The sequence below is a fragment of the Aphis gossypii genome, chromosome 3, assembly GCF_020184175.1.
Source record: "Aphis gossypii isolate Hap1 chromosome 3, ASM2018417v2, whole genome shotgun sequence".
Lineage (NCBI taxonomy): Eukaryota > Metazoa > Arthropoda > Insecta > Hemiptera > Aphididae > Aphis > Aphis gossypii.
The window spans coordinates 12,135,223-12,162,857 of record NC_065532.1 but is presented as its reverse complement, the minus strand read 5'-3'; the positions used below and the strand labels follow the sequence as shown (position 1 = coordinate 12,162,857).

Below are 27,635 nucleotides of genomic sequence, written 5' to 3'. Positions count from 1 at the left end.
TATCGTCGGTTGGTGACTTTTCATCACTTTTTCATATTAAACCTAATTCTATTACTATTTATCACTAGCTCAATTCCCCGGCTTCGCCCGAGTTCCTAAGTAAACTAAAATTATTAATTTACATATCATATTATTTTTTTAAAACAACCGAGAAAAAATATTTTAAAACTATTCAAATGCTTCTACGAAATACTATAACATTTAAATATAATATTTTCTTGTCTCCTCCTACCAGATAAAAAAAAAATGGGCAAGGCAGAACACTCGGGTGAGTATTAATTAGAACAACTCTATAAAAAATAATCGTAAAAAATTTCAATAATGTCGTCAGAAACTTGATACATAAAAAAAGACCTGTTATTTTAACTATATAAGGCTTTATTGTACAATAGTTGTAGAAATCGATTAAACCATAGACATAATACAAATATTACACATATCTATTTATATGATAATTTATATAACTATTGTTCAATCCGTCTCAAAAAAAAAAAAAAAAAATATATGTAATTTTTTATCGCAGTTCGTTTTCTATTCTTTGAATTCACATACACATTTTTTTTTGGTACGATTTAAAATCAATGCAAACGGAATAAAAAACTGCTTGTAACTCGCGTCTTTCCAAAAAAAAGGTATATTTTCGAGTACCTAACTAATTATCGTTTAATTTAAATACCGTATAAAGCGCAACTGTAAGTTACCAAAAAACATGGATTAAGAACATTATTATGAATATATTATAATTTATAATATTATACGTCGACGTATATTATGGATTTAATTTAGATACGGTCGTACATTTACCAGGAAGACAGTAATTGCCATCGATATCGTCATTGAGTAATACTCTATGCTCGATATTGAAGCAAATTTTCCACTATAAAAATGTATAAAAAAAAATATAATAATATGTAATTCCCCCTCTTTTTTTATATACTCAAACGGGAATTACAAGTATAGTAGTCATTCGTCATTGTCTAGATAGGTGCAAAGGTACTAATGTACTATTACTATATTAATGAGTATCGAGTTATGTGGTAAAAAGTAAAAGTGTAAAATCAAACCATTTTGTACTTGGAGCTTTGTGATATTTATTATTTTACGGCAGGTCAGTAAAACTTGTTTTTATTTGTGATAGCGATGAATTTTTTTTTTTTTTTTGTGATATTTATCGTTTCTAACATCTGATCAATAGTCAATACTTGAAATACTTCATGGATTTTCGAATTTAAGTCTTAAGATTTAACAAGAATTCTTTATAGCTACTGTTTCTTATTTATTTGGTTCTTCAAACTAGATCTTGGTTCAGATGTTCCTTGATTTTAAATCTATTTTCTGTTATTGAGTTTTCATCTTTTAAGCTTTTTGCTTTCTTAAATCAAAAAATAAGAATCAAGATCATAAAAAACAGATAACTGATTAGATGATCACAGTTGATCGAGATAGCGAATGCAGTTTCCAGAAATAATATTTTTTTCTTCTATTAGCGAATAGGCTAGGTTAGTGTTTGATATTTTTTATTCTACTAGTAAACGTGAAACTGATTTATTTTACATTGTTTTAGTGTGTGGGTAGTCAACATAATGGCTAGCACCACTGTAAAGTTTTCAGCCACTTTAAGTAAAACCGATCCGATCAGTGTACCAGTGCTGATCGTAGGTCAAGAAAAACATTTGTCTAGTTTACCTTATTCTGCTGTCAAATGTAAGCTAGAACCACGGGTTAATGAACAGGTGAGAATATAGTTTGATAAATATTTAAAAATATTTTTTTACTCATGTCAGTTTTTCTATTTTTTAGACTTTCAAATCTGCTTTGTCTGTATTAAATCCTTGTCCAACAGACACTTGTCCACTTTTTCTCAACACTGCCACTTTAGCAGCCATTTCCAACAATCATAGTCGTCATAATTCATCAGCACAACCCCATATGCTTACAAAACTGATCAATATGAATTCAGCTGGGTACAATGAATGCATTGTGGTTAGTGACCAATAGTACAATAGCTATTTGTTTTATTCACTTTTATTTATTATCAAGTAATGTAAAAAAAAAAAAATTATTGTTAAAGATTGTTTGCGAGCGAAAAGACATGTTTGCCTCAGGTTGTGCTGCAGCTCGAGCGTTCTACGACTACTGCCGTAAAACTAAAATATATGTTGGCAAACTAAAAGAACAGAAGAAATCTACTGTAACGGTTACAGTAGAGTTTTTAATAATTCCCGACAGCAATGGTGATAACAAGGTGGAAAAAGAAGAAATTGCAACTTTGGAAAGAATAGCGAATGCTATTAAAATGACTGCACGTATTGTTGATACTCCGTGTAATGATATGAATGTCAATCATTTCTTAGATGCAAGTCAAACAAAATGGCTGAATACATTGGATAATTTTAATATCGGATACAACTTTTAGGAAATAAAACATGTAGGAGCTGACTTGAATATTAATCCTACAATAATTAGCGGCGAAGAGTTGAAGAAAAAAGGTCTAGGAGGAATATATGGTGTGGGTAAAGCATCTTCTATAGGTCCAGCTCTTGCTGTATTATCTTACACCCCACACGGAGCCACAGAAACAATTGCTTGGGTTGGCAAAGGCATTGTTTATGATACTGGTGGTCTTAGCATCAAAGGAAAAGTAAATATATTTTTATTGTGTGTAAAATAAATATATAATTTCAAATTCGTTTATTTAATATTTTCAGACAGCTATGCCTGGCATGAAAAGAGATTGTGCTGGAGCAGCTGCTATTTTAGGAGCGTTCCATGCTATAGTGAAGTCTAGTTTCAAACAAAATCTTCATGCTGTTTTTTGTTTGGCAGAAAATTCAGTTGGACCAGATTCAACTCGACCTGATGACATACATACACTTTATTCAGGAAGGTTAGCTTTTTATTAGTGTCTCCATTATCCAACAGTACTGGAAATTAATTATTTTTGTAATACAAATTTAACTTTTAGAACTGTTGAAATCAATAATACTGATGCTGAAGGACGTCTAGTTTTATCAGATGGTGTAGTGTATGCATCTAGAGATCTTAATGCCAAAGTTATATTAGACATGGCTACACTAACTGGAGCACAGGTATGTCTAAACATAAATTTTTAATTAAGTATTGAAGTATTAAATTGTGTTTTAGGCAATTAGCACAGGGAAGTATCACGCTGCAGTAATGTCTAACTCAGAACAATGGGAAAAAAATGTAGTGTCTGCTGGCTTAATATCTGGCGATTTAACATTTCCAATTGTTTACTGTCCAGAACTTCATTTTTGTGAATTTTCATCATCTGTAGCTGATATGAAAAATTCTGTCGCTGTAAGATAACATTTATTTTTTATTAACTGAAATACTAAATTGATAATTTTTAGGATCGATCAAATGCTACTTCGTCGTGTGCTGGACTGTTTATAGCTGCTCATCTTGGCTTTGATACGACTAATCAATGGATTCATGTGGACATTGCAGGGCCTTCTCATTACGTAAATATAATTATAGTAAACACTTATTAGTATTACGGTTAATAGACTTAACAATTTAACTCAAACAGGTTTGTCCCGATTTACATATTATATTAAACATTGAAATCATTTTTTTACGTTTAATAAGCTGGAATGAGGTCAATTTGTATTTTAAAAATTTATTAGCGTAGTTTTATGATAATTTATCTTTTTCTTATTTTTAAAAGTTTATCTTGAAATTATGTATTGTTAAGATCAGATGATTGGAGTTATGTTGTTTTATTGTTATAAGTTGTATTGAGTTGTATGTTGGACTTGGTAAAATGTTAAATATTTTGAAATGTATAGTTTCACTTACATAAAAGAAAAATTGAATATAATTCAGAATTATAATAGCTTAATATTTCTAAATTTGATATTTTTTACTATTTGACTTGTGGAAGTCTGAAATAAGTAGATAACTAATTGAATTTGTTAATATTTTATGTTGTATAACATATTTTTTCTTCTTTTAATAGGGTGAACGAGCAACTGGTTATGGAGTAGCGCTTTTGACAGCACTTTTTGCCAAGTATACAAATGATCTTCTATTGCAAAACGTTTCCAAACATATTGAATAATTTTAAGTCATTAACGTCTATTTCAAAAACCTTTTTGTTTAATTAAATATTTTTTGTGAACTCAACTTAAATTGATATTTTTGTCATATTTCTGTATTTTATATTCGTGCCATAACTTTTTAACAAATGTTTTCTTTAAAATTAATAATTGAAAAATAAAATCTGTTCTAAATTTATTTTTGTTTATTTCAATAAAATATTAAAATGACAGTATATATATTATGAAAAATTATTAATTCGTTTATATAACAATAATAAAATCATTGATTGCTTTAAAATATCACATTAAGACAGTATTAAAAATAACCTATGTGTCATAAGAAGAAACAGATAAAGTAATAATTAAGCTGAGATATTATATTTTATATCAATTCTAAATTACTCTTTATATTAGTTGTCTTCAGAGACAAAAAAAAAAAAAAAAAAATACAATAAGTAATAAAGTTTGCTTAAATTTTTAAACCAAATACCATGTTTAAAAATTGTTCATAATGAATAGTAATATATCCATCCTGATCAGTATCAAATTGACGGAATGCAGCAGTTAGTGTCTATAAATAAAAAGGAAGTTATTAAAAATAAAAATGAATACAATGATTAAAATAAAATTCACTGAAATAGAGTTAATTTACTTGTAGATAATGTTTGTTAAAACTAATAATACATACATGTAATACAACACAGCATTGAATGAAATCATCAAAAAGTATAGTGCCACGACCAAAGCGGTCAAATCTCTTGAGCATAACTGAAACAATTTGTTCACCGAGCCGATAGCCAAATGACGACAGAGCGTCTTTGAGTTCGGATACGTTTATATTTCCAGAACCATCACGGTCGAATGATCGAAAACATGATTGCCAATCAGTCACATACTTCCACAAAGCACCAAAGTCATCAAAAGATACGGTACCTCGATTGTGCTTATCAAACATGCCTATCATAAGACGTACAGTTTCTGGATTGAAGGGTGTCCAAGTACCATTCGAAAGCGCCATTTGCAATTCATCAGACGAGATGAACCCACTTCTGTCTTTGTCAACCCTACGCCACAATATTGTTTTACCCTTAAATGTTATTGATATAGTAAATTGTTTACTTACCTTTGAAACACGTCCCATAAGAACTCTCTGGACGGCATCGGTGACGAAAAATTCGCCATTATAGACTGAAAAAAGACTTGGCATTAGAATAATATTTTAAATATCTCTGGTGAAACTTTAAGCTTAAATAATATATCTTTTTATGATTCGTGACTCACCGATAACGCCTCAAAATGCTAAATATTAATTCTTAATAGGCCAATAATCAATACTAGTAGAGTGTTTACTGTTTACATTGATGACTGATCTAAAATTCTGAACGATAACAGTACAAGACTTATCGACTATCGAGCTCTTCAGAAATAGATAATTTTTATTATCTTTATCTAACTTTGACAACTGAGTACTGACGTGACCAGTTATTTTAGAGTATCTTTCTTTTTACTGTTGATGTTGACAATTTGATAATATTATTTATTATATGATGCCAACGTTCGTGTGCGGTAGTTCTTCCTTCGTGATATCAGCCAGATTTAATTGTTTAAACGATGAATCAGAGCTACCAGAGTCTACCACATTAAAAAAATAAAAAAGTCCCACTTTAATTTTTTTCAAGAATGTATTTTCAAATTCAAATATTATCGTAGAACTATTGCTATAAATAGTTATAATTATAGTAATATCTCGACAAACTATAGACTTATAAACTTAGTTTATAGCCACTGAACTATGTAAATACTATTTTTTAATTTTTTGTATTTACTTAAAGTTAATAATAAATATTGAAATCTGTGATCTTGATTGAAATATTTTTTACTGATATCATTATCACAATATAACATTGTAAAGTATCTATTCTGTGGTATTATCACGAATCATTAAATTGTTCTTACGTTCTTGATGTTCTTGTGTCCCATCTCCCTTGATAAGACACGCAAGTATTTCATAAATTTAGAATTTTAATTAATTTATTGGCTGAGAAAAATTTGATGTTCTGTTTGTCGAAGTCGTTGAATTGCTAGTTCGGCTTTTTACGAGTTTATTGCACATCTGTATATACCAAAAAATAGGTAAACACGATACTACAATAGTTCATTAGTTTCTTGAATGTAGATTAATTTTATTTACATACTTCAATACATAACCTTGTAGACTAATTACAATTTATAATAATACATTATGTACGGTTCCAGGATGATATATGAACTGAAAATAAGCTGACATTAACAGTAACACGATATGGCCTTTTTTATGCATTTGAGTCGAGAAGAATATTCAGAATTTGTTTGTGGTTGTGGAGCTGCTATTATCAATGTTGGCATTACCTTCCCAATTAATAAAATCATATTCAGACAGGTATACATTTTTAAACGAAATATATTTTCAGCTTTTTGTATATCATAATTAGAGCTAAAATTGTAAATGTATAATATTGTTAAGTAGATGGTGGTGTAGATTAATAACATTAACATCCACTAACATATATACTATTATTATTTTTCAAATTAATGAATTTCTGTTTTTATTTTATCTATTTAATAATGTAAAACTGTGGTTTCAAAAACAACATAAATTGTACATTTTAAATGTACTTATAATGATAACAATTGCTGTTTTGAGACCTTGAAATTGCAAAAATATAATATGATTTACATCTAAATAGCTACCTATATAGCTACTAAAAATGTACATATAATATTACTGTTAAGTATATATTAGATTTTTCAAAAACAAAATCCAAAGATAAAAATTTTAATATATACAGTTTTTTATTAATAGGACTATTCAAGTCCCTCTTAGCTACCATGATAGATTGTAACCTATATTTTATACAACACAAAAAACATTTGTTTAAAAGACCTTACAATTATTTATAATTACTAATATTATGATATAGTGCCAATTTGATTCACGTATGTAGTGTCTTCTTGCCGGTAATTAGTGTTCAAATTTTTTTGCTACAATTTTTCAATAAATTTCTTGCATGGCATTGCTGGTTGCCCAATAATGGGAATTCTTCTTGTACATAGTTTTGATATTATTAATTTTAATTTAATTTCTTTATATTATTTTTAAAGTTATTATTTATCATGCATGTTATTGTTGATTATTTAATGAAGTATGAACAGTGAAACTTGTCTATTATCAAAATTTTCTAAAAACTTTTCACTGGCAGCTACAAGTGACATACATATTGCACCTGGTGTCATATCCCTGAAAGCAGCGCCACACATTTAAAAGCAAGCTATTTAACTTGACAAGTTTCATTTTATTTGAAAAGTTTATTTTATTATACCTATATTATTTAATATTTATAATATAATTTTGGATATTTTACCAATGTTTGACATTTCTTTGTGTTAATATTATTATAGTAATTTAAATACAAAGTATGTGTAATAGATATTCAAGTATGATAATTTAAAAGTATAGAATAAAAATAAAACGATGAGTTAGTTATATTTATTTATCATTTGTTTACAGTACATTTATTTTATTAATCAGAATTATTAATTAATGCCATTTAATAGATAACATTAATGATATATTATTATAATTGTTAACATGTTTAATATTCATGTTATATTGTTTATCTATAGAAATAGCATATAGCGGCTCTAGGAATAGGTACTATAACTCGAGTACTTTTTTTTATATTTTTTAAATTTTTTCAAAATAACAAACAAACAACTTAATTTTTTTTAAATGAGAATATGTTTTGATGAGAAAATGCTAACCGTATTTGTTATCTCTGTTTACAAGTGTTTAATATAGAAAATTTACTCTAAGCAGTTCTTATTTCGTAAGAAATTTACATATACTTACATATAGTTTATAATAGGTCCATTCATTTCAATATTATATTAACGAATCTAAACATGAATTACTTAACATAGATTTGTTATGTTACACACTTGTTAGACGGAGACATTAAAAACGCGAGTATCGCGTCCTCTTAATATAATATTCGGATTGGTATATTTTTATTTTAAATTTAAAATCATTTTGTTGCCTCAACTATGTTTGAAATTCAAAAATGAATTAGTAAAAATAATTTATAATCTACTTAAATTTACCCTTTATTATTACTATATATCTTTTTTCCAGTTAAAATGTCAGTATTAAACTATTAAAGTTTAAAAAGATATTAATTTAAAGATAGCAAAAAAATAAATACATATCATTGGTAGAATGTTCAATTTTTTGTAGCGTATACCAACATTTTGTAGTGTATTCATATTATATTAATTAATTTTTATTCCATATTTTCATATTTTATTCATGTTATAAAAAATGATTATTTTTAGAATTGCACTGTGGCAATGATCATCAGCACACTCATCTGCAGAAAGCATAAAAGACAAACTAATACATTTTTAAATTTACTATAGTTATTGTATTATACTTAATGTGTTTGTTTTATCCCATGCAATGTTTATGTCCAAATCAGCATGTTGTTTAATTATTATTTTTTACTTTTAATGTAATTATTTTTTTATTTTGCTTACTTAATTTGCACTAATTATTGGAATAAAAACCCATTTTATGTGTAGTTAATTTGTTATTATAGTATACAGTTTACAGTTAAATAAACAAAATTAAATACTTTCTATGATTTAATATATTTTATTTAATCTTATTAGGTATACAATTATGTGCAACTTACACAATGTATAAAATTAAAAAAAAAAATAATAATAATACTATGTATAAATATTGTTTCTATTTTAATTTATAAACTTAATTTATTATTCTTGTCATATGCAGTCTACTACCTACCAAAATTATTATATGTTATATATGGTCTATCACATATTTAATTAAAATATGAATAAATATATAAATATGGAAATATAATGCATGTATAATATTAAAGGCTGATATTGTCGTTAAAAATTTGGATGTAGACAATTTGAGTGATGAAGAGAAACGGGATTTTATTTATAGAAGTTAATAAGTTATGACTTATGGCTAAATGTACTGTTCCATTGGTGTTTGGTATGTGTAGAAATGTCAAAATTAATATTATAAAGGCAAGATTCTTTATACTGGGTAAAGAGATTGACATAAATTTCACAAGATAATTTAAAATTTAATTTTAATATATTCTGATAAATGGCTTGCATATAAGATGTTAGAGATTAAAGTTTGAGTTCATAGAGAGACTAAAGACCCACTTTTTTTTGTCAATCTTACACATACAAAGTTAATAGGGATCTTTAATAATTTACATGGTTGATAATGTATGGTACATCACTGTCTTTGATTTTATATTTAGCAAAATAATGGCAACCCATTTGATTGTTATCTAAAACTTGTCAAATTATATTGCAATATAGGGTATATTTCTATTTTACCGGCCCCCCTAATTTTTAACAATTTTTTTTTTTTGAAACCCATGTATTTTGACATTCTAAAAACGATGGTGCAAAAATAAATTGGGGCTAATTATTAGTTTTTAAGTTATAGCACTTTGAAAATCATGTATTTTTAATATTTTGTTTAAATAGCCAATATATTCGATTTCCTAATTGTTAGATTTTTTGATTATGACCAAGCTTAGTATCGAATTGCAACCGAAATGCATTTCTGTTGGTCCTGTGACCGACTTGAGGTGGTGTTACATAGCAAATCGGGGGATATTTTCATTTTGTGCAGAGCGAAGCGACGGCGCCAAGGAGTGTAGCGACGAGTGCCGATCCACGCGCAGTCACTGCCGAGGCATATTGTGATAATCAATTTTTTTTAAATTTTTAGACCAAGCTTAGTATTGAGTTGCAACCGAAATGCTTTTAATTCGATACTTAATTATTAATAAAAACGTAAAAAAGTGCAAAAAATTTATAAATCGAATATATTGGCTATTTAAGCAAAATATTACAAAATACGTAATTTTCAAAGTGCTATAACTTAAAAACTAATGATTTGCCCCAATTTATTTTTGCGCCATCGTTTTTAGAATGTCAAAATACACGGGTTTCAAAAAAAAAATTGTCAAAAGTTAGGGGGTCCGGTAAAATAGAAAAGTTCCCAATATAGAATAAATATTTTTTAATAATTATTTTTTTATGATAAAAATAATAATAATAATAGTTATTTTTAATTGTAAAAACTATATATTACTACCTATTAAAAATACCTATTACTTACATATTTTAATTTGTAATTTGATTGTAACGTGATTGGATGTCTATATAATGTAAATTATTAAATAACGTTCTACTAGATAATATTTATATATATAGGGTGATTTAAAATTAATATTCAGCTATTTTATTTTATTAACATTCAAAGCAGTGAAAAATGTTTAAAATGAAAGTTTTTTTATTTAGAAATATCTAAAATGATAAGTAAAATTTATATTTTTTACGATAATTTAGGGAGGGCTTTGAGTTTAATTTTAGAAATAATGAAAATCTATATTTTTTTTCGCTATCATAATATGAACATTATTTTTTGGAGTACTTAAATACAAAAATTCGAAATTATGTTGAGTAATTTATGAGTTATAACTTTATAAGCATTTAAAGTTTAGATGAGCGGAGTACAATTTTACTGTGATATACTGATATCCTTCAAAATGTTTGTCTACTATTTCACTTACCATGGATTGAAGTACTCCAAAAAATTTACATTATAGATTCCCATTTGAATTTTTAACTATAAAAGTTATTAACCATTTTATATTTTTGAAAAGAAAAAATTTTATTTTAAATCACCTTGTATGTACAGACGTACTGTAGATTCTTGTATATATGTCTATTATCATTATTAAATATATTATACTTTTACATTTATGTATTTATTCATATTTTAATTAAAAAAAAATATATATATAGTAGATCACTTATAATTATTCATAGAAATGTGTGAGGTAGAGGACATGTATCAAGACTTGTATTTTATAATTATCTTTTTAGCACTCAAAGACCATTATATTTATTATTATTGTGTGATGTATATGCATTATACACTTAAGTATAAGATCAACATTATTTTTTTTAAATATTTCCAATACTGACCATTTATTTTACTATTAAAAGTTATCTAAGTCTTTAAAATTAAAAAATTTGTTTAAGAAATTAAAAATTATGTTATTCAAATAAATAAGATTACTTATAGGTGTTAGAGCCCGGATTTATATTTTGTTAAAATGTTTGAAATATGATGTTATAATACAGTAAAAATTAATGAAATATTCCCAAAATATTCTATAAAAAAAAATTGATGGTAATAAATTTATTTAACCATAATTTATAACTTCATAATTATAATCAATAAGCAAAAAAAAAATAAATAAATAAATAACATCTTAATATCTAATTACTTATGTTATTTTGTTAAATTAAACTTGAAATATAATTATAATTATTTTTTATGGAATACATTAAAATCAAAAAAAAAAAAAAAAAATTATAATATTATGCAATATTTTTTAAGGAATATAATATGATAATATGATCTTGTTTCAAATTTTCTGGAATAAAGTTAGTACAGCAGTCTGTGATTATTGTCTTTATATGTTGAACTGATCTCTTAACATTTACAGACGTCATAGGAGTGTTTTTCAGGTCAGTGGCCATACTAAGAGATAAATCTTGAGAAATTGTCACATTAATGTTCCCAGATAAAATTTTAACACTTTACGTTTAATTTAAATCCTTTATTTTATTCCCAAAGTTGTTGCATTAAGTTAAAAACTCAAAAATATTTCTTTTAATATAATCCAAAACAGCGGAAATATAATATATTAATATAAAAAATTTTTTTCTCTTGTCAAACAGCTTACGTGTGTTAAAATATGGCTTTGCATAAAAATCCGGACTCTACTTATAGTATATAAAATTTAAAAAAATTGTATTTGGACAAAATACTGTACTGAAGATTTAAAAATTTGTTAAATTATTTTATATTATTTGTTGCATACTATTTTTTATTTTTTTTTTTTGTTCTTTAATAACTGATAGATGATTTGAAAAATTTGATCGTTCCGAGTAAATATTATATACTAATAAATTATGTTTGTTCAGTAAAAACTGGCAAAGAAGAAACTGTACGAGATCTAAACTTTGTACTTACTATTTTAGATTAGTAAATAATCTGTGTTTTTAGATGGACATATTTCTTTATAATTTAATTTTAACATGTCAATATTGTATTTTGTTTCCTTATTGACTAGTTTCCAATATTTTGGTCTTACAATAGTATGATAATTTGGGTTTGCTTGGATGATTTTTACAGTTTTTTTTTTTTAAATTTTAATTCATAAACAGATTGTATAGATTTATACACATGTAAATTATTTACATTTATATGTTTGAATTAAATTTATTTTAGATGCTACATGGAGTAGGCCTAAAGAATGCAGCTTCTCAACTTATGAATGAGGGGTTTTCTACTCTTTATCGAGGGATTTACCCACCATTATTTCAGAAGACCATCTCTACATCGTTAATGTTTGGCACTTATGACGCAATCCAAAAACCACTTTTGGAATCTAACTTAAACACGAGATTAGCAAAAGTCATTGCAGCATTGGTAGCTGGTACAGCGGAAGCTACGTTAACGCCATTTGAACGTGTACAAACATTACTTCAGAACAACCACTATAATAAAAATTTTATAAATATGCGACATGCAATAAAAGTTATTGCTACTGATTATTCAGTGTCTGAATTTTACCGTGGTCTTACACCAATTTTGTTACGTAATGGGCCTTCTAATATTTCTTTTTTCTTATTGCGCGAAGCTGCCAATTCATATATTGTGATACCCACTAGTGCGTGGACTGGCTATAAATTGTTTAAAGAGTTTCTGACCGGGGCATTTATTGGTGCTTTAAACAGTGCTCTTTTTTATCCATGTAATGTACTCAAAGTGCACATGCAAAGCAACTTGGGTGGCCCATTTAAAAGTATTAAACAAGCAGCAACCGAAATATATCAAGAACGTGGAAATAGAATATCATATTTTTATCGAGGAGTGCACATGAATTATACGAGGTCATTTATCAGTTGGGGCGTGGTTAATGTCGCTTATGAAAATTTAAAGCATTTTTTGAAAAATAATTAAGTGACATGTAATATTAGATCATTATTTTTGCTTCTTCAAAATATTTGATTCACTAATTTAATGTGTTTTTTGTTGTTTAATATTTATTACACTGAATTTCTTAATAAATACTGTTATTATAGTTACAACCTGAGTATTTTTTTTTTTTTTTTTATGTATTGTTTAAAACCTGAGTAATTATATATTTTATTATTGTAGTAATGGATTATTTTAATAGGTACATCAACTCAAGAATGTTTTGATTCAAATTAATTCTATACAGAAATTGGCTTAATAGAGGGCGAATATAAACCTAAAATAATTTTGTATAGATGACTATAGCTCAAGCAAAGGTTGTGCCATGAAGATTTGAAATAATTATTTTTTTAAATTCTAATCATGGTTATAAATTTATGTATTATAACAATAATTTCAACAAAAAAATCAATATACCTATCACAATCTGTTACCAAAATAACTTGTATAGTATTGAAATTGTTATGAGTATAAATTGGACCCTATTTAAATATCAATATATATAAAAAAATTGACTTAAGTGACAAAGAAGATTAACAATCATGATTAAAATACATAAATTTGCTTTGAAAAAAAATTGACTAGTATTAATAAAGCAGTCAAAAAAATTTCAACCAAGTGTCCATTGCAATGAAGATTTTTAAATTAAATTAATAGAATTATAATAAATAAATTATGCTTTTAGTATTTAACAATATTTTATTATCATTAATAGGTATGGTTAGGTTTGACATAATATAATTTATTATTAAAGTATTTTGTATATTTTTATGTTGATTGTTGAAGAATACTAATTATGTATAAATAATAATAATCAGTCGTCAAGCATAGGTACATAATTTATTTAAAGGTAAAAATCTTATGTTATTTTATTCTAAAATAAAATTTAATTGATCAGCAGCATAACAATATTTTAAATGTTATCATCAAAACTGTTTGGTTGTAATTACATCTTGAGCAAATTCACTGAAAAGTCTTAAGTTTCCACAGGAGTTAATAGAATTATATTTCAAAAAAATTTCTAGTAAGAAAATCATTTGATAAATTTAGTTCGTTTTTTTCTTTGGATTGAAAAATGTTAAAATTTGTTTAATTAATTAGGTTTAAATGTCTTGATACATTAAAATCGTATATGTCTGGTAGGTTATTAAATTTAAGTAAATTATTTTGTTTGTGAAAATTGGAATAAAAGTTATAAATTAGGATTATTAATTTATAATGTTTATTAATATTGTATGAGAAAATATTTTAGTAATTATTATAATATGTGATCTGTTTTTGGCAAATATTAGTTCAATTTACCATATTGTTTAGTAAACTTAAATTTAATAGATTTATGACTCAATGACCAATATTTTAAACACTTACCATACTGTTGAGCAACTATTCTTTTTTTTTTCAAATTGTGAAATATAAATATTCTAAAGTCTATTGCATAAATGATAAACATACATAATATTTTTAAGAATAATAATTTAAGATTTAGGTAAAATAGGTAATTATTTACTAATTATTTTAAATTAAATAACACATATCAAATTCTCATAATTGAATTTTTATTATATTATAAAAAAACATTCAACTTTTAAGTTTAACCATACTTACTCCATGCAAATTATTTATCAGTAATACACACATATAATTTGAAAGAATACTATTTATACATTAAAAAAAAAAAATTATATTATCTTTTAATATTGTAATTTTATGTTTATAAATCATAATTAATATCTTGGAATAAAATATAAAACACTATTTTTAAAACATAAAATAATTAACTGTTTTATTAAAAGTAAAAGTAAAATACAATTTATGTAATATTATTTTGTACCATGTTACTTGTTAAAGAATATTATCTAGCATAATAAAATCATAGTTTTAATGTTATATAATATACTAATAAAAAAATAAAATGAAATGAATAATTAAAAAAAATCAGATAATTTAGACATTTTCTTTAGTAATCTGAGTAAGGCTAATGAACCATGTTGTTGTTTTTTTATAAAAATAATAAGCGATTACTTTTCAATGATAGTAATTTTTAACTCTGGGATCACAACCTTCCTTGTATATAATACCGTTCTTAACGATAACATATTCTTGTTTCATCATATCATCAAAATATTTTACTACAGCCGACTTGCAATACTTCCATACTTTAACTGCACCTTTCTTCACAGTTTTTAATACCTTCTTTTGCTTTGAATCAGGCTTATAATCTGCTGTTCCTTCGTATTTTATGAACATATTTCTGATTCTCCTGTAATTCAAAATAAGCTTAATAGAACTTTAGTATAATATTAAAACACATAAAATTCTTAGTTTTTATGATTAATTATTTGCCTTTTCCAAAAATTCTCCAAGAGGGTTAAAAATAAAATGGTCAAAAATTACTTAAATTTATTTTTATTTTTTGGGTGCCTATAATTGAGATATTGTTGACACCACAATAGAAGACTTCCTTATACAATCACAAGTAAAATAAAAAGTTTTTATTGTTTGATTTATATTATATAAATTGAAAATTTTGCAAAATAATAAAAGTAGTAATATCGGGAGTAATATAGAAAATGTAAATTTTAAATTGGAATTCAATGATAAATCATTGAATGTAAACAATGATTTTAAGTAAAGCTAGTTTGTCATTCTATAATTTATTTAACTATTAGTGATGCAGTAAGTTAAATTAATTTTTGGTCAAAACATTTCATTTATTATACTATTAAAATATTTTATTTTTTATAGCTTACATTATCTAAATTAATATAGCTCAGAGAATTATTAATAGGTATTTAATTATTATAATAGTAATTATATTATGGAAAAGAACTTCTGAGTCATTACAGACCTAATGTAGAAATGTATGAATAGGTTTATGGAGTCAACCATTGTAGACAATGGCATACAATTAATCTAAATATTTAGAAAATGTAATAGTGTATATAAATTTAATAATATACTTTTAAGTTTAAAATTCCAATAAAAAAAATATTCTTGAACTAGGTAGATAGATACAACAAAATAATTGAAACTGTTCTTTTTGATTTAAACATCAATTTCTATCCGAATGGGAAATTTAAATGGGTATAGTGAAAAAATCTTTAATAATTTTAAATTGCTTTAACAGGAACTTATAAGGAACTTTGTATTAAACTAGCTTTTTAACAGAACATTTTTTTTTAAACTACAATTTTATTATAGAAAAAAATAACAAGTGTCAATAAAGAGCTTAAAAAGAGCAAAAATATTTTCAAAATTATTTTATTGATACAAAATATTTACATAAACATTTGGTAAAAAATGAAATCATCTATGATTTTTTCTTTATGAATATTTTAAAGTTGAAACTGGTTTTATGTAAAATTTCTGCTTTTTTATTTTATTTTTTAAAATTATTAAGAAAAATATTTGTATTTTTTTACTTATGACTTCTTTAAAGTACCTACTAGTTAGATTTGTTTTCCTACCAGGATAAAAAATAGAAGTAGAAAATTGAAGAATTTTTTTAAATATAAAAAGTGTTTTTAGACAAAAATACAACACAACAATTTAAAATCATTACATTTATTATTCAGCTTAGAATCAAAAAGAAGTGATAGGTATGATAGTTTTGATTTAGTGATTGATTTGTTAATAACATAATATAAATATTATTAGGTAAGAAAATATTAAAAAAACTTATATTTATATGGATGTTTGGAAGATGATAGATACATTGAATAAGAAATAAAATAATAAAATAAATGAATTTATTACATAATTTCAGAACATATTATCTAATACATGACGTGTTGTTTCATGTTTAGAGTTATAAACCATGTAAATAATTTTTGTATAATACTTATATTAAATAATATTTCAAATGATAATTTTACTGATTAAGTTCGTGGAAATAAATATATTAAACAATGATTTAATATTTAACTAAATTTTATGTTTTAAAACAAAGAGAGATTTAAATAAATGTTCTGTAGATTAATAGGGCATAGTGCATAGGCCATATTTGTAGGTCAAAATACATCTTTTTAAAGGTTATACTACTAATAGGTAAATGCTATTTAGTAAAATAAAAATATTATATTATTATACTTGGAAAACATACTAAAATATTATTAATTAAGAAGAATGGATTATATTTAATAAATGTATTATATATTATCTAAAGGTATATTTAATTATTACTAGAATTTGGGACTTATAGCATTTCCATATCCACCAAAGATGTAGTAAAACATAACAGTGATAAAAAAGTATGTTTTATAGTATAGAAAATTTAAATATAAAATTTTATTTGGGTCATATATAAGCACATATTTTAGTGTTTTTTAGAGCTATAAATCCCAAATCCTGTTATTACATATTAGATTAATAATAGCAAGATACTTTTTATTTAAGAGGGTTCAAATGATTTATTATAATTTAACATTGTGGTAATGGAAATTACTTACTACATTTAGAAAATATATAAATATGATGATCCTTATTTTTTTAGATAATTTTTTAAACTATAATGCTGTTTTTAAATATTTAAGTAGGTAAAAAATTATGAGTAAATAATTAAAATTAAAATTTTAGATTATAATTAATTTGTAGTTTTTTTTTAAAATAATTTATTTTGTTATTATAAATCTTCTTAAAAAATAGCAAGTATTTTTTTAATTATATAAATATTTAAACTAGTTTATTTGCTAAATTAATAGTCTACTATCATTTAAATTCAAGTCTCTAGTAGACTACTACTTTTATAAATGACAAATTAACGACTAGATATTTAAGTAATAAGGCTTGAAAAAATCCAATTAACATTTTTAAGCAAGCAAAATGAAATTTTTGGTGTTATAGGACTAAGAAGGCGACAATTTTTTTATTATTTTCATTACTATTTACTTTATATTGTAATTTTTTTGTATATTATGTTATATATTAGGTATATATTATGTATAAGTGTAATTTTATTAAAATTTAATTGTTTTCCCATTATTCTACTATGAGAGCCAACGTTAACTTAATAATCAGTTAAGTTGTAAATTTATAGTTTTCACATCTTCATAATTTTTATTAAATTCTACATCTAATTAGTCTAATAATAATAATAATAATGTAACACAAAAAAAGTAATATCTATTACCTATTTTCTGTAGTACTTGCAATAATACAAAAAACAGTATTTTTATATAATACTATTATTTACAATTTGCATATTTTAATACAAAAGCTCTGAATTAATATTTTTGCTTAATACAATTTTATTAAAATTAATCTACCTCACTTGATTTGGTTTAATATTTTGTTTTCATAAGATTGAGAACATATAATAAAAAATTGTAATTACATATGAAAATTGTTCTTTAGATATTAATTATATTATATCAAGAGTAGGGTTAATAGATTGATTGATTAGAATGTTTATGATCTAAAAAGGGGAATCTAATTTATTTAAAGACAATTACGCAGTCAAATATGAAATAAAAAAATTGAATTATTTTTATTAGTTTAAGTATACACTATACATATTTAATAAATTTAATTAATTTGGTTATGGTTATCAAGTAGGTAGTTCCTTATTTTTAAACATAGAAAAATTGTTTATTTTACCAAACTATCTAAATAGCAATATTTTTTTTAATATAGACTGCATTTAAATACACTCAACTACTGTAAATAAACAAATAGCTCAGAATAATCTTCTGAGGATAATCTTAGATAAAAGCTGAGATTATCAAATAAGAAATATGCGAGGAAATATGTATTTAGAATTTAATGTTCAACAAGTTAAATATTTTTTCTTTAAAATTTCTATTACCTTAACTACTAATATATTACCTACAAAATTATTATACTTATCAAATTCTTCTCAATTTTAACCATAGCCCTATTAACTAATCAGTTTATGATTTTAATACTTGATTCAAATTAGATAGGTAATATTATTACTTCGATTATTACCCTTAGTAACTAACTCTTTTGCATAGTCTTCTTTTTTTGTAAGGTATTTCAAGTATCTTTAAAATTATCCTTAACAAATAGTGTGATAATTCAAATAACAACACATACAAAATAAGGTAAAAATTTAACCTAAGCTTTCTTCCTAAACCTCTACATTATATCAAAGGGATTTATAATTTGGCCTGCCTTGTCTAGAAGTGCACAATTATAATAAATAATAGGCATTTAAGTTATAAACATATTAAATCCCCGACGTTTCTAATCCTAATAATACATGAAGATTCACGGCTATATTATAATTTAATTATTTAATTAATGTTCAGACGCTCGCAAAAAAAAAAATTAGATTCTGAACGAAGTGATGAATGTATTGATTTTACAATGATGTTTTTTTTTGTGTGTGTACACAGCTTAACTTGTCGAAATAATGCTTAAATTTCAAACTTCAGAGGTGGTTTTCCGATGATAATATCTTTGGTGCATTATAGAGATCAAAAGTAAATATTTTCCAATAGTTTTCAAAAAAAAGTGACGGAAAAACGGGAATTTTTACGCAAAACCAGTTTCCACCAAATCGAGTTTTTTATATGGTTGTAAGTTGTAACTTATAATTCAAAAACTAATTACTGTAAATACTTGAATTTTTCACCAAATGTTTATATTAATGTTATTTATAGTTAGGATGTTGATGACCTAAAATACACACAAAATTGCCTTAACAACTTCAAAAACTGAAATTAAAAATCATCTAAAATATCTAATTAAATAGGTGAAAAAATGTATTTAAAAATAATAATTTTTACAAGAGGTATGGGTGTGATAGTAATTTAAAATATGAATTATAATATTAATAAACAATAGTATACATTTATATTTTAAGGATTATTTAAAATTATTAATAATTATTAAAAAATAAAATATAAATAAAAAAATAAAAATAATAATATTAAAATTTTTTTTTTAATGTTACATTAAAAATACATTTTCTTTAAAATAAAAAATTTGATAAAAATTCCCCCCCCCATGAATAAAAACTACAAAAATGACTTAAAAATGACGTAAAAAATAAAAAAATGCATTTATAGTTAAAAATGAACAAAAAAGCAAAAAATGCAAAATAAAATTAGAATATTATGCATCAAGGGAGCATGAACCAAATTTTTAGCTAAGATAGCATTGTATAAAATGAAAGGAAAAAAAATGAAAAGTCATCAACATCCTAACTCTAGTTATCTATATATAGTTAACATTTCAAAATATTTTGATATTTTTTGAGCTATTTATAGGCAATTGAAATTTTCGATTTTTCTAAGGATTATTTTTTTGAAGTGTCGATAAAAAAATGTTGGGCGTCCAAAAAAACTTGAAAATTTAATACAAGGTTCCTTATGAGTTGTTCTTACTGTAGCTAAAAAAAATTAAAAATTGTTAGTCGTAATTTTTTTTATAAGCGTTTTTACTGCAAATTTTTACGAAATGTATCAAAATCACGAAAATTTGCAAGTAATTTTGTAGTTGAAAAATTATAAAATTGTTTGTATTTTATTTAAGGTTAAATAATTCAACACTAAGTTTTTCATAAATAATTTTCTTTCAAATAGCTGTAGAGAAATCTCTAAACATTAAAATAGGAAAAATGTTATGTGCGTTTGAATTTTAAATGTTTACGAAATCGCGTACCTAACGATAACGATTTATCTTCAAACGAATTTAAATACCTATTTATTATAATTCAAAAAGTATAAGTCGTAGATATACTTGAAAATGTCACCAGTTATTTAGATTAGCATTTTCTTTATATGATTTCATTTTTTAATTATTTCGCTTATTTATATACATTTGAAGTAGGTATTCGTTTTTGTTTAGTTTTTTTTTTATATAAATATCGATAAAATTTTTTTAGCCGAGTCAAAATACTAGAAAATTTAATACAAAGTTCCTTATAAGTTATTCTTATAGCGATTAAAAAATTATAAGAATACATAAGCACAGTTTTTTATTATTAGCATTTGAAGTTCAAATATTGACAACAATTCGTCAAAATCGTGAATATTTGCAAATTATTTTTTAAGTATAATTCATAAAGTTGTTTGTATAAGTAGCTAAGAGTTGAAAATGTAATGCAAGATTTTCCATAAGTTTGGCTTACAATAATTATAAAAGAACTTAAATTTTGGTGTAGGTATTCAGGTCATTAAAACATAGGTAAATCACCTTTTTCATCAACCACTGGGAATTATATCCTAGGCTGATAAATCATCTTTTTTAACAGGTATTGCACTTTGAAAACCGGTAAATTTGGGTTGGGTATTCGAAATATAAATTTTTTTGTATACTTTTTTTAATATCATTAAATGTAAGTATCGCATAATATTAAACCGGTTTTTGTTATTATTATTAAAAAAATAGCACCGCCGTGACCGCGAAAACGTTGACCGGACCACATTATTATGTACATATAAACACAATACTAAATAAAAAACGGAAAACGTTATGCTAGTTCTTCGGTCTGCTGATAAATGTAAACAATACAGCATAAAATTCACTTACTTTTTCCGATGAATTTGGTATGAAATCGAATTGAAATATTCTTTACAGATGGTAAACACGGTTAAAAAAACTGGAGCCCCTACGCTGTGTGATACGTCTTCATCGACTGACGCTGCGACCCTAACGATAAAATCTCTATAATGACTATTGAGTATTGGATATTTTGTGAAAGTGGTTTGTACTTTGGTCTTAATTCAGTCTCAGTGTAAGTCGCTCTCCTCAGGAGTCTATTTTTTTTTTTTAACCGCATGACAGCATGTGTATTGGAGGCATTTCAGCATTTGGCATAACAGTCATACCACTCATACCAAACATTTGGATACCGTATTTCTCATTTCAAATTTTTAATCATTTTTTAATTTTTAACGTTATCATTCGTTCGCTACTCGTTGAGTGAAAGTGAATCAGTGATAACAACGATTGTTTGGTTTAAAATTTTTTTACCGAACTCAATTAATTACTGTTGAATCGTTTATTATATCATAATTTATGGCTGATTCATTGAGTTGAAGAATGTACATTGAACAATGTTACTTTTTAAAAAAATGACTTTTTAATTTTTATAAGCTACAAGCTTAGATCAGAAATCCTAAACACGATGAGTTATTTTACAGAATTTGATTCGTCCGTTTTTTAATTATAATTACACAATTATACAGACCGTTGTTGGCTTAAATCTCTGTAACTAAGTAGGTAATTCGATTTCACGATTGCTTGTTTTACGTGTTATCATGTATAACTAACCAATGATGTAAATGTTGATGTTTTTTAATAGGTAAAGAGATTCCACCTTATAAGTACAACGTTGTATCGATAACTTAACTATGGATGATTTTTTGCGACTTGTGACTTCAGATTTTGAACACATAGCATCTAATACTGGGTTTCGATTCAATCAATATAATGGATCGGTTGATTGGGAATATTTAGGTAATTTTCATACAATACATAGGTATATATTATATAATATCTTAATATTGTTTTTTCTTTGAATTGATCTGTGTAGAAGAATTTGTCATTGGTGATATAGTTGATAACGCTGATGTAAAGAGTTTGTCAAAGCTTGTAGCCAGTGTTCTTAGTTACAATATTGAAAAAATGAGTGTGTCTAAAAAAATTTTTCGTCTTTCACAATTGATAATAGACTTTTTGTTACATTACAAAAACCATTCAACTTTTAAGTTCAATGAAAAAGTATGTATACCGTTTTAATTTTAAGAAGATTGACATCAATAACTTTTAATTAAATTATTAAAAAAAATTATTAATACTTATAAATAATAAATAAATATTTATCTATCTAGGTAGATTCAATGGCACTTTGTGAGTTATGTGGAAAGATGTTCATGGATAATTCTTATTTGAAATATCATTGTTTCCGTCGACATAAACTTAACTCATGCACTTTTACAAATTCTCTAGACAATGAATATGTTGATAGTTTAAAATCAGAAATCCTTCAACTTCAAACTCAATTGAAAGAAACTACATTAACTCTTGAGAATAAATTAAAAGTAAAGTATATTATAAGATTGTACCCATTTATACTATGTGTTTATTTAATCCTTAATCGGTATCGGTGTTAGTGTTTTGTTAACATTAAACTTACATATAATAAATACCACTTGTCCAAATAAAAATAAATTGTTTTGAAATACCATATATCTCTTATTCTATTAATATTATACTGAGATAACAACAAAACTAATATAAACACATCTATTTGTGAATATTATAACCAGTCAAATTTTGCAGTACCGTTCAGTTAGCAGAAATAAACTACTCCATTTACTACTTGTCCGACATGCAATAACACAAACAAGTTTTTTTATGAGACAGTGATTTGTTTAATTTTTATATTATATATTTTTTTCTATTTGTTTTTAATTTTTCATACATACAGTTTTAATGAAAATTGATATAAAATAATGAAATAATTTTAGGATATAGCTAGATAAACATTTTTACCTTTGTTTCACTATTTTAAGTACATTAAATAATTTACAGGACCAATAAAATGATAATGTTAACATAACGCTAACATGATATCAATTGTATTACAAAACATAGCGATACCTATGACGGGTTAAAATTGAAGTATTATATTTTATGATTTTAGAATTCTCAAATGTACTTTGATGAACATGACCTAAATAACTGTAATTTTGTTCATAAAAATAAATTATCATACCATGTAAGTTATTTATGATGTTCATTGATTTGGAGTATTTTAGTCAATAATATTAAATTTGAATTTTATTTTTAGTTAATACCTCAACCCTATGATAACCCTATGCAGATACAAGAAATGTATTGGAAACAAAAATATGAAAGCTTAGAAGAAAATTATAATACTCTTAAAAATGAATATGAAAAAAGTCAAAGTTCTACTAAATCTAAAACTAGTAACTATATATTTTTTTTTAATCTTATTTAATTTAATTAAAGTTTATAAATACTGGTTAAATTAGCTTTACCATTAAAATTTTGTTTGTTTCAATTTAAACTATATCTTAGTATAGCATACATTGAGTTGCTGTCGTACAGCGGTTCTCAAACTTTTTTTTTCGTAAAGCCCTTGAGATGCTAAAAAAAACTCACAGAGTCCCAAAAACTTGAAATACCAATTTTACAACTCATAAAAAATTATGGATCAATAATTTGCTAGTATACCAACTTTATACAATATAAATGTAACTTGTAACGATTTGACAAAATAATAATAATACATGTACTTGATTCAGATGTGCCCGCCAGGGTGTATTGTAAGGCACTATCGAGCATTGTTTGTGATACTGAGAAAAAATTTCGCTCTGTTGGAAATACATTTTTATGTTGTTGCTAATATTATAATTTATAACGATAATGTTATGGGTGAGAAGGTTGGTAAAATGGTTTGAAAATTATGTTTTTTAAAAATCAAAAACCACTGATGTCACAATTTTGTAGGAATTATGCGTATTTTAGTGAAGTAATTTTCAAATGTTAAATTATTTTAATAGTTGTTCAGTTATAAGTATTATTTTAAAGATTATTTTTCGGAAGTCGATTACCTTATCAGTAGGTACTTGCTTACGCCGAACATAGACATAGTTCCCATGTATATGTAAGTTGTATAATTTAGTATTATGTATAGGTATTGTATAATACACTATTTAGTATTTATATGTGTTATAAATATAATAAGTAGCGGGCCTTAATTTCTTTCGATTCAATTTTAGTAATTTCACTGATAATTTATTATTTTACAAATCGTCAGCTTTCTACTCATTGTATTGGTATATTGTATTCATATTTGAAGTACAATATTAGTTTGAGAGTGTACCTAATATCTAGCGTAGTATTTATATTATTCAAATATATAGGCTACAGGCACATTTTGGCAAGTACCTATTTACCTATATAGTATACTTATTACTTATAGTATACTTATATGTGAAATTTATGTACAGTTTTTGTGAGATCGCTTAATTAGATTTTAATCATTTATTTGACTTTTATACTTTTCATATTTCATAGTAAGCTGCAATAATAAAATACATTTTTTGGTCAAAATGTATTCATTTTTGCAAAGTTTTTAGTTATATTGTTATATAATTATATTTTTAGTACATTTATATAAAGAATTATATTTTATTATAGTTAAGAGTAGAATTATAAATGTGACCTGTGATAGAGGTGTAGAGGGAATTTAATGCCTTGTTGACTTAGGTAGAAGGTAGAACTTCTGAACTTCTTCCATAATGGCTATGGGTTTTCCACTGCCATGAAGAAAACCTGACATGTTTATTAATTATAATGATAATGATATGGTATTATCTAATTATTACATCCAAAATCTTAAATTATGTTTCAGTTTTAGATCATAAATATCAACAGTGTGATTTTTATAAATCTGAAAAATCCTCAAAGTGTATACAGACAAATATTTTAATTGAAAAATCAACACCTGTATGTTCTCCAAAACGACCACCTCGGAGAATTGATGTAATACCTGTGGATGATTATAAAGGAATCTGTAGTATGGATATTTCAGATATAGATCAAACAAATTTAGATGGTTATCAGTGTAATGATAATTTAAGCTCAGACAAAGATTTTTATGAATTAAAGAAATTAAGACTGGAAGCTCGTATGAATATTGATGATAACAATGTTTGTGAAAATTTGTCAGAGCCTTTGTTGTCTTCCGACTTAGTAAACAGTATAAAAATTGTACTGATACTTGGTCAAACTCGAGTTAATGAATTATTTAAAAATGTCCCATTAATGGATTTAATAAAATTTGAAATTAAAGATTTAGTTAACAAAAGGTTGGAAGATCATTATAGTTTTGTGGATGGGATGGATGAGAGTGTAGAGCAGGATAATTGTTTACATGAAAAGGTATTAATAATTATTATTACATACTTACTAAAATATTTATGTAATTAATTTTTTTTTGTTTTTATTAAAAGATTGAAAATCAAATGTGTTCTGAAGTTTCTATTTGTGAAGACAATAAAAATGAATCACATAGTTCTCCTGAAATTGATTGTAATAAAACTTCAGTTAAAAAAAATAAAACAGTTATGTCAAAATTAAAAAAGAAAGCAAAGCGCCTTAGCAATATATTTTCTCCAAGTAATGTATTTATTTTTATATCTGTTAATACATAGGTGTAATAGTAAATGTAAACATATATTACACCACATTCATAATATATTTTTTAATTTGTTTAGGTACAAAAACTAAAATAATAGAAGTACAACCATCTACCACACAAGACCCTGAAATTTCACAATCAAATGAACAATGTAATAATGATAATGGTAATGCATGACTTCCATAATGACATGTATGCATTATTATCATAATTATAAAAAAAAATACACATGAATCAATAAATATTTTTAAAGAAAGTTAATTATATTATGTATTTATATTTTTTTTTGAAAATAAAGTTTTATTTTTTGTTATATTAAGTACTTATTGCATAACTTTTTATAAAAATTTTCATTTATTCAATTAATTTAACTGGTTATGTTTAGTACAATTTCTCACTTTCAGTTAATTTCTGTGATAAAATAAAAAACTATATTGTTTTGAATAATATAATAAAATATTTAATTTTATTGTGTTTTTATAATGTAAATTGTAAGGTTAATAATTTTTTAATTTTATTAATCAGAATATTTTATAAAAATGCTGGTTTAAAAATTGATGTAGAATGTTATTATTATAAATACAAGGCCTTAACTACATGTCTACATTGGACATTGGTCAAAGTAGACTGTTATTAATTTATAAACATTTAAAGTTCAGATTATATTATAAGCAATGTAATATGAAGGCTTCAAGAAAAACCATAAAATTAATTGTATACTAATCTGTTTCTCCACTTTTAAAATTAGCCTAGTTAGTCATAGAATGCCTTGCAGTTTATATTTACTATAATAAATTATAGTTTATAACTAAGATCTGGATTTAAATGCATTTGTATATTTTTTCAAACAGTCCAAAAAGTAGTTAGATAAATGGATTAGATATATTTTAAAATTCAACATACCTATTACAATTTGTATAATATTATAGTATATGAGTATACTTATTTAATTTTAGATAATAAGTATTTTGTGGGTCAGTAGCAGATCATTAAGTGGGTGGGAAAGTGTGAATGCTGAAATGGTTGACATCTTATTTTTTTGTATACATACCTACAGGTGATATTTTATAATATAGAATATAGATAGACTATATAGCTTATTGGTGGTAGATATACTGGTACTATTAAGATAAAAAAGCACCTATAAATTATTCATTTCATTATTGTATACCATTATACCTTTTTATGTTATGATTAATGATCATAAAAATAGATTACGACATATTATGTGTTAGTGACAACTTCTTGACTGCTATTAATTCATATTCAATAAGTTATC

General features: G+C 24.6%; 4 protein-coding genes and 1 long non-coding RNA gene across 8 annotated transcripts; 3 read left to right on the top strand and 2 right to left on the bottom strand.

The window, feature by feature from the left end:
• Positions 1-607: 607 nt before the first annotated feature.
• Positions 608-4,260, top strand: LOC114125399 (probable aminopeptidase NPEPL1). 3 transcript variants are annotated; one of them, XM_050204561.1, is made up of 10 exons: positions 608-632; positions 1,565-1,733; positions 1,801-1,983; positions 2,072-2,356; positions 2,417-2,641; positions 2,709-2,887; positions 2,966-3,089; positions 3,145-3,321; positions 3,375-3,485; positions 3,983-4,260. In XM_050204561.1, the coding sequence occupies exons 2-10, from the start codon at positions 1,584-1,586 to the stop codon at positions 4,082-4,084; spliced, it is 1,536 nt and encodes a 511-aa protein (XP_050060518.1). In that variant the 5' UTR covers positions 608-632; positions 1,565-1,583; the 3' UTR covers positions 4,085-4,260. The 3 variants fall into 3 exon arrangements, with proteins under 3 accessions (XP_050060518.1, XP_027844835.1, XP_027844826.1); XM_027989034.2 differs by lacking the exon at positions 608-632 and adding an exon at positions 956-1,108; XM_027989025.2 differs by lacking the exon at positions 608-632 and adding an exon at positions 1,221-1,499.
• On the bottom strand, positions 4,246-5,577 carry LOC114125417 (programmed cell death protein 6). The gene is made up of 4 exons (XM_027989056.2): positions 5,346-5,577; positions 5,188-5,252; positions 4,753-5,128; positions 4,246-4,635 (listed from the first exon to the last, which is right to left on the bottom strand). The coding sequence occupies exons 2-4, from the start codon at positions 5,244-5,246 to the stop codon at positions 4,534-4,536; spliced, it is 537 nt and encodes a 178-aa protein (XP_027844857.1). The 5' UTR covers positions 5,247-5,252; positions 5,346-5,577; the 3' UTR covers positions 4,246-4,533.
• Positions 5,578-6,017: 440 nt separating this feature from the next.
• On the top strand, positions 6,018-13,328 carry LOC114125412 (mitochondrial nicotinamide adenine dinucleotide transporter SLC25A51). The gene is made up of 3 exons (XM_027989046.2): positions 6,018-6,197; positions 6,321-6,483; positions 12,466-13,328. The coding sequence occupies exons 2-3, from the start codon at positions 6,367-6,369 to the stop codon at positions 13,198-13,200; spliced, it is 852 nt and encodes a 283-aa protein (XP_027844847.1). The 5' UTR covers positions 6,018-6,197; positions 6,321-6,366; the 3' UTR covers positions 13,201-13,328.
• A 1,642-nt stretch (positions 13,329-14,970) lies between these two features.
• Positions 14,971-21,872, bottom strand: LOC126551405 (uncharacterized). Its single transcript, XR_007605303.1, has 2 exons — positions 21,712-21,872; positions 14,971-15,475 (listed from the first exon to the last, which is right to left on the bottom strand). It is a non-coding gene; the product is annotated as an uncharacterized LOC126551405 (long non-coding RNA).
• A 297-nt stretch (positions 21,873-22,169) lies between these two features.
• LOC114125612 (uncharacterized) lies at positions 22,170-27,182 on the top strand. Of its 2 annotated transcripts, none has more exons than XM_027989349.2 (9): positions 22,170-22,400; positions 22,487-22,641; positions 22,718-22,905; positions 23,016-23,225; positions 23,831-23,905; positions 23,978-24,116; positions 25,568-26,097; positions 26,169-26,334; positions 26,433-27,182. In XM_027989349.2, exons 2-9 carry the CDS (start codon positions 22,536-22,538, stop codon positions 26,531-26,533), a joined length of 1,515 nt encoding a protein of 504 aa, XP_027845150.2. In that variant the 5' UTR covers positions 22,170-22,400; positions 22,487-22,535; the 3' UTR covers positions 26,534-27,182. The 2 variants fall into 2 exon arrangements, with proteins under 2 accessions (XP_027845150.2, XP_027845142.2); XM_027989341.2 differs by having other exon boundaries at positions 22,170-22,404.
• The last annotated feature ends 453 nt before the right edge of the window (positions 27,183-27,635 follow it).

Coding starts and splice junctions, on each gene's coding strand:
- LOC114125412 (XM_027989046.2), top strand. CDS start 6,367: ATGGCCTTTTTTATGCATTTGAGTCGAGAAGAATATTCAGAATTTGTT. Junction 6,484..12,465: donor ATAAAATCATATTCAGACAG/GTATACATTTTT, acceptor AATTTATTTTAG/ATGCTACATGGAGTAGGCCT.
- LOC114125417 (XM_027989056.2), bottom strand. CDS start 5,246: ATGGCGAATTTTTCGTCACCGATGCCGTCCAGAGAGTTCTTATGGGAC. Junction 5,129..5,187: donor TTATGGGACGTGTTTCAAAG/GTAAGTAAACAA, acceptor ATTGTGGCGTAG/GGTTGACAAAGACAGAAGTG. Junction 4,636..4,752: donor AATGCTGTGTTGTATTACAT/GTATGTATTATT, acceptor TTTTATTTATAG/ACACTAACTGCTGCATTCCG.
- LOC114125612 (XM_027989349.2), top strand. CDS start 22,536: ATGGATGATTTTTTGCGACTTGTGACTTCAGATTTTGAACACATAGCA. Junction 26,098..26,168: donor ATAATTGTTTACATGAAAAG/GTATTAATAATT, acceptor TTTTATTAAAAG/ATTGAAAATCAAATGTGTTC. Junction 26,335..26,432: donor TAGCAATATATTTTCTCCAA/GTAATGTATTTA, acceptor TAATTTGTTTAG/GTACAAAAACTAAAATAATA.
- LOC114125399 (XM_050204561.1), top strand. CDS start 1,584: ATGGCTAGCACCACTGTAAAGTTTTCAGCCACTTTAAGTAAAACCGAT. Junction 1,984..2,071: donor GGTACAATGAATGCATTGTG/GTTAGTGACCAA, acceptor TTATTGTTAAAG/ATTGTTTGCGAGCGAAAAGA. Junction 3,090..3,144: donor CTACACTAACTGGAGCACAG/GTATGTCTAAAC, acceptor ATTGTGTTTTAG/GCAATTAGCACAGGGAAGTA.